This window comes from Hippopotamus amphibius, chromosome 9 (assembly GCF_030028045.1).
Source record: "Hippopotamus amphibius kiboko isolate mHipAmp2 chromosome 9, mHipAmp2.hap2, whole genome shotgun sequence".
Taxonomy (NCBI): domain Eukaryota; kingdom Metazoa; phylum Chordata; class Mammalia; order Artiodactyla; family Hippopotamidae; genus Hippopotamus; species Hippopotamus amphibius.
In genome coordinates this window covers 40827057-40836992 of record NC_080194.1, presented here as the reverse complement: position 1 = coordinate 40836992, position 9936 = coordinate 40827057, and the positions used below count along the sequence as shown (strand labels likewise).

The 9936-nt window shown below is 42.7% G+C and overlaps 2 protein-coding genes across 2 annotated transcripts; both read right to left on the bottom strand.

Moving 5' to 3' along the window:
* Nucleotides 1–248: 248 nt before the first annotated feature.
* Nucleotides 249–1252, bottom strand: LOC130829117 (olfactory receptor 51E2). Its single transcript, XM_057695317.1, has one exon. It carries the CDS (start codon nucleotides 1209–1211, stop codon nucleotides 249–251), a length of 963 nt encoding a protein of 320 aa, XP_057551300.1. The 5' UTR covers nucleotides 1212–1252.
* A 6632-nt stretch (nucleotides 1253–7884) lies between these two features.
* Nucleotides 7885–8829, bottom strand: LOC130861633 (olfactory receptor 51F2-like). Its single transcript, XM_057750675.1, has one exon. The coding sequence runs from the start codon at nucleotides 8827–8829 to the stop codon at nucleotides 7885–7887; it is 945 nt and encodes a 314-aa protein (XP_057606658.1).
* Nucleotides 8830–9936: the final 1107 nt, after the last annotated feature.

The following is a 9936-nucleotide window of genomic DNA, read 5'->3' as shown; positions in this document are numbered from 1 at the left end:
TTCTTTTACTATTTATTTTCTAACAAGCTTTTTATATAATAAGAATATCAATAATATTTTTACTTGTGGAAAAGAATTATGGTAGCCTCAAAAATTTCACCTCAAGCAGAAGACGTATTTGGAAGCCAAGCCAGAGAAAAGCATTGATGTGCTTATGGGCGCATTGATGTGTTTATGGGCAACTGGGATTAAGTTAGCTTTAGGAAATCATTATATCAAGCCATTAAGGATGACTTCAGTGGTAAGCGTCACCTGCCTCCCACAGCCTGAAAGTCCTTGTCACAGCTGACCTTAAACATAGCTAGCACCCGAGTTCTAATCTGTTTGGTCTTGGCACCATAAATGATGGGATTGATCACAGGAGGCAGAAGTAGATAGACATCACCCATGAGAACATACACAATGGGATCAACGCTGTTTCCAAAGCGGTGCACCACTGAGAGGCCAATGAGAGGCACATAGAAGGCCAGTACCACACCAATGTGTGACACACAGGTTCCAAAGGCCTTGGCCCGTTCTGACTTGGAAGGCAGTTGTAGAACTGTTCGTATAATCAGAAAATAGGACAAAGAGATGAACAGGGCGTCCACACCCATGACCAGCAGAATGGCAGTAAGACCATAGACCACGTTGGGCAATGTGTCTGCATAGGCCAACTTCATGACATCCTGGTGCACACAATAGGAATGTGAGAGCACATTGGATTGGCAGAAGGCTAGCCGTTTGATGAGCAGAGGCAGTGGGATGAAGAAGAGGGATCCACGGGCCATGGCCACCACACCAATCTGGGCTGTCACTGTATTGTTGAGCACTGCGGCGTGGCGCAGTGGGTGGCAGATGGCTATATAACGGTCAAAAGCCATGGCCAGCAGGATGGTGGACTCGATGGCTGAGAGAGCGTGAATAAAGAACATCTGGGTCATACAGGCATCAAAGGTAATCTCCCGGGAATCAAACCAGAAGAGCGCGAGGATCTTGGGCATGGTGGATGTGGACAAGGCCAGGTCGATGGCTGCCAGCATGCAGAGAAAGAGGTACATGGGAGCGTGCAGGCTGCGCTCCATCCTTACGATGAAGACCACGATGCAGTTTCCAAACACTGCCATGGCATACATAGAAAGCAGGGGGAAGCCGATCCAGAAGTGAGCTTCTTCTAGTCCTGGGACACCAATAAGCACAAAGGTGGTATGTGTGAAGTTGCAGGCACTCATAGCTGGCACCGAGACGGGGGCACTGGAGAGGTGAGGTCACACTGGCAGCCTGCTAGCCTGCTGGGACAGGGAGCACAATCAGAGAGGCTGGCCCTGGAGACCTGGGAAATGAATGCACCTTAGCTCTCCCTCCCTCACTCTTTCCTTCAGCTCCTCCAAGTCACTTGGGCTCGCTCATAAGCAGGCTCTCTGAAGCCTCCTGCCGAAGGGAAAAGTGACAGCTCAAATTCATTTATCAATCACTACTCTCAAAGTCCATTCACATTTGTAAAAGGGAACCTGGAGAGAACAATGCTTATCCCAAAATCTAACCTTCCCAAGTTCCCTGGACTCCTTGTCCTGGCCCATACCTTCATTGTCTGGATACTGGGCGGCCCTTTTCCCCAGCTAGGTGTTAAGAGATACCTTTACCAGGAACCTCTTTCTGACAGACTGTGTCTCCCCTCCCTTCCCTTCCCTTCTTCATCTGTTCTGTAAGCATTTACTTATAGGACTTACTGTATAGCAAGGGTATATGCTAGATGCTGATACAGAGTCAAAGACACATCTTTTGCCCTTTGGATGCCCTGACACATCTTTTGCCTTTCAGATACCCTGCCTAGGGTGAAAGACAGACAAGTAACCCAAATATCAGAATCTTGGGATAAGTATTAGCAAAAGATGTGCTTTTAATGCATGGGAGGGGAAAGCCATGATCAGAGGAGACTTCCTGAAAAAAAGATGGTCCTTCTGTTTAGTCTTGAAACATGAGTAAAAATTAAGCAGACAGAGAAGGGAATAAAAAGTATACCAAACAGTAGGGATAGGTAGGGTTTTAGTTTTGTTTTGTTCTGTTTGCAAATCTTCAGGGTTCCAGGTCCCCAGGTCAAAGTTCAGTGAGAGAGAGGAAAGAAACACAACCGTGATTTAAAAAAAATAAAAACAAAAAAACACAAAATAAAAACTAAGAATAAAAGGCCAAAAGTCAGCCTCTTCAGGTAACAAGGAAACTTATCTGGGGTCATCAAATGAAAGGCAGTAGCTCCCTCCAATGACTTCCCTGGAGATGTAGGTGCTGGCAGGATTCTAGCTGTCAGGCGTGGTCCCTGTGAAGGTTCTTCGCTCTGTACTTGGCTCATGGGTTCCCGCACACTTAAAAGCTGCCTCTAAGGCCACTCTCACTGCCACAAAGAGAGCCTGAGTTAAGTCCTGAGACTCCTAGATCTTTATCTTTCTTGGAACCTCTGCTGATGAGCGAGCCATTCATGTTAGGTGAGATTTCTTTTTTAGGAAGCCCAGTGTTGCTCTGCCCCACCCTGTACTCTGACCCCATCAAACTCTTTCCCTGAGAGTCTCCCCAGGGGCCCTGGTATTTAGAGCTAATTGTCTCTAAAGAGCTAAGGGCTTAGCTTTGAGAAGAGTTTCTGAATCTTGAGAATAAACTCTGCAGATATCTTCATCAGTGCTATTCAAGTTAACCTGTTCATCCCCTCAGGATTCTTCTTCACTCCTAACCTGGGTCCTTTCTGCTACTGGGACATGCTCTTCTATTTGGCCTTAGTGGAGAGGGTTTGGAGACCATGGGTCTTAAAATATAATGTGATAAAACGAAAAGTAAAATTTTAAATTGGATTCTCCTCATCTTGGATAAGCAAGGAAGAATAGATCCAGAGTTCAAAGTTCAGAAAATCCACGTCTCTGTTTACTAGTCATTCTTCTCCATTCTCAGAACATGTGTCAAGATATTATAGCTATCTTCCTTGACAAATATTAGATCCCAGATTTGGCCCCCGCAGCTTCTGTCAGAGAATGAAAAGCCTTTTACAGAGGCAGATGCCTACAGGCATGGAGGGTAGCAAGGGAAGCACAGTAACACATTTCCCCTTTCTCAGGGCCTCTGATGCTACTGCATCAGCACTGGCAGACAGAAGGGTCTCTATTGGCCTCAGAGTCAGATAGTTCCCTGACTCTTCTCTCCACAGGGCACCTTTTCTGCTTTGCTGATAGCAGCCTAAGATTTTTATCATCTCATCTCCCCAGTTACCTATCCCAGAACACCTCATGTCTCCCTCTCATGTGGTCTGCCTAAAGGGACCCCTAGCCAGATCCACTTTCAGCTTCAGTTTGGGTCTGAATGTGGTTGTTACATGTATTCTCACTTGCCTTTCTGGATGTCAGCTAACGCTCTGGAACATCTCTTCTTGGCCCATGAAGGTATGTGTGGAATGCAAAGGCTTCCCCGTCACCTGCCATGAGACAGTTTGTGGGGTCTTCAGGATCCCTTTGGTTGGCAGGGACCATGGGCTGCATGACCCCAGTGAGGATGCACCTGCTTGAATATGGTGCAATCCTGATGAGACGCAGCTGAGGCTGACACTCCCTTTCAAACACAGGTTTATTTATAACTCTGCCCATGAAGCCCATGGGGACAAGATGTGGGAACATGGACTTAGGGCCCAGGGGCTTGGCAGACAGGAGGCAATATCTCCATTGCCACCTGGATGTCAATCCCACAGGCCTCCCACTCTTTCAGTCTGGTGGAGCGCGGAGGGGCTGGGTGGCAATCACCAGGGCCTCTGCCATCACTCCCGCACTTACACACACAGGGCTCTCGAGAATCTATTTCCGCTCCTCCAAGCAACTCAAACTCCAGTTAGCCACAGTGGTTAGTGCTTTTCCTTATCAGCCACTGTGCTAGACACAACTGCTAATGTGAGTATTTGGTTAGGTCCTTGGGCTCTAGGAGTTCACATCCTCTTTACCGAGATGGGTACACAAAAATGTAGTCCCATAATTCAAAATAAGGTCATGCACCTCTTGAGCTTTTCTTTTTCCAGCTTTTCTCTCAGTTGATGTAACAGACCTTGAGGTAGGGAAGCTACTTTTCATTGCACTTGGGTCACAGATAAAGAATACATGACATAGAGGCTCTTTGCCTAGGTCACATGGTTAATGAGTTATAACACTGGTCCAAGAGCCAGGTATCCTGACTCTGTATTCATTCACATTCAACTACTACTTATTAAGGGCCTATAATGTAATAAGAAAAATAGACACCACATACACAAATCCCCACCCGCATGGAGTATTCTGGTCAGGGGGACAGACAATAGATGGAATTGACATAAAAAATGAAATAGGATGTTAGGTAGTCTTAAGGAGAAAAAGAAAGGGAAGAAGGGAACAGATAAATATCAAGGGGGAAGTTTGAAATTGTAAAGGAAGCTCTTGCACAACATTATGTGCAGAAGGCCACACGTAATGAAAGCATTTCAGGAGAAGCCTAAGGGAGTGAGAAATAGATCCATGGAGATATTTAAAGAAGGCCATTCCAGGAAGAAGGAACAGAAACTACAAATAAAGTTCCTGAGAAGGGAGTGTATCTGGTGGTTTAGCAGACCAAGGGGGTCAGTATGCCTCAGCAGAGGGAACCAGGGCAAGAATAGTAGGGAGATAGAATCAGAGAGGTGATGGGAAATTGCATAATATAGGGCCTTGTGGGACTTACGGGACATTTAAGGATTTTCTCTTGGACTCAGTTCAAGAAACGGCAACAGCAGCCATGTGTCCACCACTGCTCTGGCTTTTTGGAAAGTCTCCAATTCATTGTGAGCTTGTCCACTTGGGTCACAGATGACATTTGCTCTGCAACACCCGTTACCCAAGTGTCCAAATTACACACTCCCTGGGAATGGAAACTTACAAGTTCTAGGATTGTCGGACAGTGGGGCTTTTCATGTTAGTGTGTGGGGGTGTAATGCGGGAGAAACAGCTATAGAAGTAGTGAGAACATCTTGACTGTCTAGTTCTTAAGACTGAAGTTCCATCTCCTTCCCATGTTTAGGACTCTGGGTACCCCATCCTTCTTCTTTAGCCCAAGCCTCTCTTTCTCTTTCTTTCCTTCCTTTCTCCATGCCCCATCTTACATCATGTGTGGAAACAAAGAGTCTGTAAGTCTACATCATCTGCGTTTATTTCCAATGGTGACAAAGACATGGTCCCTGGTCCTGAGAAGTGGGCAGAGTCTGTTGTGGAGAGAATGGTTACTGTAGAATCTGAAAAGGGATGTGATGAGGAAGGTGCTGTAGGAACGACACCAGACAGGTTTGAGAAGTGATGAAAAAGTCTCTGAAGGAAAACCACTTCTATACTAAGTCAGGAGAAGGGAGAGAGTGAGGATGCTGTAGATGGAGGTGACAGCTTGTGCAAAGGCTTAAAGTGAGATAGAGCTATGAGGGCTAAAGAAATGCAAGTTGTTTGTTGTGCCTGGAGCATCGCATACAGGGGAAACAATGAGCCTTGAGAGGTAAATAGAGCCAGGCCATCCAGAGATGTTTTGATTTTTCTATCTGGCAGGCCTTGTTTTAGGAAGACAGCATAAATGAAACAAAGAGTTCTTAATTCTCAAAGACCTTACCTTATAATGGGGAAACTAGAAAAGAAATAAACAGATATATAACATGTTGGGGAGGAGGTAAAGCTGCTAGAGATTAAAACAAGGTAGGTAAGGAAGAGAGAGTAAATGCAGGCAGGATTGAGGGAGTTGTTGTCATTATTATTTTTTATAATATGAAGGGCCCTGTAGGAAGGGAACATGTGAGCAGAGCCTGCTTGATAAGAGGCAGTAGGACACGGAGGCATCTGGAGGAAGAACATCCCAAATAGGGAGAACTGCAAGTGCAAAGTCTGAAGATAAAGCATGCTTGGTGAGTTGAAGGGGATATTAGGTGGTAGTAGAGTGAATAAAGGGGAGAGTAGTTGGAGATGAAGGAGGGGAGTTAGAACACATAAATCCTTAGAAAATATTATAATGACTGTGAATGTTCCCTGGGTAAGACAGGGGGACTCTAGAACATATTGTGCAGAGGAAGTGATATGATTTGTCTTGTGTATTAAAATAAACTGTCTAACTATGGTGGGGGAAATAGACTGTACTGTAAAGATCCACCAGGAGACTGTTGTATTTCAGGTTCGAAATGATGATGGCTCGAATCATGGTGGTAGCAGCAGAGGTAGTAGAAAGTAGTTGTACTCTGGATATCAACATCTGGAATACCTGGAAAAAAGAGTCACCAGCATTTGCTAAAAGATTGGATGTGGAATGGGAGAGACAGACAGGTGTCAGAAATAATTGCAAGTGTTCTATCACAGCAACTTGAAAGGCAGAGTTTCTGAGTGATGGAAGACTGTAGCTGAGAATGTCTTTCCTCGATGTGACTATTAGGACATGATTTTGGACATGATGAATCTAAGATGATTGTTAGATGTTCAATTGAAGATACTGATGGACAGGTGATTGGATGTGAGTCTGGACTATAAATATTAAGTTGGGATTTGCCAGCATATAGATGGTATTTAAAGTCATGATGCTAGATGAGATGACCAAAAATTGGAATATAACAAAGAACAAAACAGGTCTGAGAACAAAGTCCTGGGACATTCAAAGATCAGGAAGATGAAGACTAATAAACATTGAGACTGAAAATATTATTGTCAAAGATGCTGAGGGTTTCGAATTATCCTAATTACTCAGTGGCCAGTACTGTAGTCACTTAATAAATTCCCTGTAGACATGAAAGACTACTTCTACTTCCTTGCTGGATCTGATACCAGCTATAGGGCCCACCGTTACTGAGTGATAGCAATATATCACTGAAATATGTGCTTTAAAATTTTGTGAATCATTGGATATATCCAGGTTGAAAAAATTAACTTTCTGGATTAAACCATTATGTGAAATATACGTCACAAATTCAAAAAAATTCTAAGTAAATAACAAAGTATAATTCCTTTGCAATTCTAGTCACTTTTCAGTTTCTGCTGGGGTAGAAAGTTGATGGAGGGTGGAGAGAAATTCTGGACTATGCTTAGCTGGGAAAGAACATCAGGTGGAAAAACATTTGTGAGATTTGAAGATTTTGTTTTGGGCTTTTCCTCCATAAATTGGTTGAAAATTTCTAGTGAACAGAGTATTATTTTTTATTTGTTTGACTAAATTACTTCCCCCCAGTACAAATTAATTAATTCACTTATAAATATACATTATATTGTATATATATTTATATTATATGTAAATATGGTATAGATATATAAATATATACAGTTTATATTATATATAGCAATATGGCATTAGGGCTAAGAGTTGGGGGGACCCTGGTGTCAGTTTGCATGGATGTGAATTATGGCTCTGTCCCTTACTAGGTGTTTAAGCAAGTTACTGAACATTTTTGTGCTTCAATTTTCTCACTGATAATATAAGTAACTACCTCATAGTGTTGTTTTGAATATAAAATGTGTTAGTATATATAAAAAAACCGAATATCAAAGGAAATAATAAATGTTAGTTAAACTTATTATTGCAGTTAGTAAATATGATTTATTTCTCAAAAAGGAGTGACTTTTTCAATGCGTCATTCTAACTGCCCTGAAGAGAAAGGCTATTGGCAGGATAAACAATGATTTAGAACAAGCAGTGATTAGAGGAGAAATTATAGACCGTTAGGCTGTTTATTTCTCCTATTCTTATGCTCTCTTATCTCCTCATTTGTAAAATAAAGGGGTCAGTCAAGCTGATTTTCTAAATACATTCCAGCTTTGATTTTAAATATTTGCACACTTAGTTTCAACAATCACCAGATTTACTTCTCAACTGATAATATGACCTGACATAGACCATCTCTAGAATTCTATGATCCTATGTGCCTTTGGAATGGAGAATTTTTATCACAGCTCTGCGTATCTGTCTGGTCTTCACACTGTAGATGATGGGGTTCATGACAGGGGGGACCAGCAGGTAGGTGTCAGCAATCATAGTATGTACATAGGCTGGGGCTCGTTTCCCAAATCTGTGAACAAAGGACAGACTGATCAATGGAATACAGAATACAGCAACAGCCCCAATGTGGGAGATACATGTGCTGAAGGCTTTCTTCCTTTCTTCCGGGGATGCGATGCTGAGGATAGTTTTAATGATCAAAACATAAGAAAGGGGGATGAGGACTGAGTCCACACTAACAGTAGAGATCATGGCAGTCAGTCCAACTGCGTTGTTGATCCTGGTGTCTGTGCATGAGAGTTTCATCACGTCAGGGTGGAAGCAGTAGGAGTGGTGGAGCACGTGGCTACGGCAGAAGGATAGTCTCATAAGAAGTGCTACCATTGGTGTCAGTGTTAGTGTCCCCCTGATGACAATTGCCACTCCAATTTGAGTTATCCTGGAGTCGGTTAAAATGGTGGCATACCTGAGGGGATTAGAGATGGCCACAAAACGATCAAAAGCCATGGCCAACAGCACTGACGATTCCATGACAGTGAAAAGTTTAATAAAGAACATCTGTGACAAGCAGGCATTAAAGCTGATCTCCCTGGCATTGAACCAGAATATACCCAACGCGGTGACCAGAGTGGATACGGACAAGCCAAGGTCAGTGGTGGACAGCATGGAGAGGAAATAATACATGGGCTCATGAAGGCTGGGCTGAGTGACAATGGCAAAGAGAATCAGGCTGTTTCCTGAGAGAGCAGTTATGTAGAGAAAGCAGAAGGGAATGGAGATCCAGGTGTGGAAGGCTTCCAGCCCAGGAACACCAGTTAGCAGGAAAATAATGGAGGAGGATGTGGTATTCTGGAAGTTTGACATGCTGGATTAAAATTATAGAATTCCAAGATGAAATTCTGGAACAACCAAAAAAAAATCTACATTTAAAATTTAATCCAATTAGAAATAATTTTATTCGACCAAAAACTAACCAAAGATGAACGTCTATACACTATGTAAAAGTGAATGGCTCATTCAAATTGATAAAATAATTGTAAGATTTCAATTGCTATAGTAGGTACTTTTTTTTTTTTTGCCCCACCCCACCATGATTTTTCTTCCCTGGGGCCCTTTGCCGGTAGCTAGGTTCATACTATGTGATCTTTTCTTCTAGCCAGAGATGACTGGACTAATAAAAGACCCTTCCCCAAGATTGGCCAATCATATTCCATCCTCTTTGCAATGTTTTCCTGTATAGTTGGCATCAGAGAAAAATAGATTGGGGCTTTGAAGCAGCAATGTTACAGTGGTCATGAGAATAGAAAGCAGTGAAGCTTACAGACAATTTGGGAAGCCAGAAAATATTGACAGCGAGATAGTTATAATGCAAAGTAAAATATATGAAGTGATAATAAATGGCCTAGACATCAGTGCAGTCATGCGTAGGGGCTTACAGTATCTAACCTTTCAAGTGAGCCTTGCAGTACAGCATCTGGAATTGCATTTGAGAGAGATGGAGAAGTAGAACACAGACCTATCACCTACAGAAATCTCTGCCCCCCACTTGATATAATGTGCTGCCATGTTCAAATATATTTCTTTCTTCAATCTGCTTGAAGACTAGCTTTTCTCTATTAGCAGAGAACAGATATTCTCCATTTTGTAAAGACATACTTCTCAGGAGACACCTAATAGAATGTTACTGTTTTGCTTTGGAGGGGAGTATGAAACTTTATTGAAAACATATTTCTTTTTTCACTGAGTAGAGAATTGCAGAGTGGGAAATGGTTTTGCATGAGTTGCAAGAGCAGTTTTGGGGAAAAACAGAGATTAGTATTCTAAGGCTTTTAGAATGGCTAATGTGAAAGTGTTGAGTCAGAATGAACTTGTACTTACAAGAATGAACTTGTAGCCAATGTTAAGGTCCCTCAGGGGAACCTAAGTGTTTCTAGACCACACAAGTTCACCCAAAGTGCAAGCTCAAGAATT

Bases quoted from the DNA above. Each gene is read 5' to 3' on its own strand.
- LOC130829117 (XM_057695317.1), bottom strand. From the start codon at position 1,211: ATGAGTGCCTGCAACTTCACACATACCACCTTTGTGCTTATTGGTGTC.
- LOC130861633 (XM_057750675.1), bottom strand. From the start codon at position 8,829: ATGTCAAACTTCCAGAATACCACATCCTCCTCCATTATTTTCCTGCTA.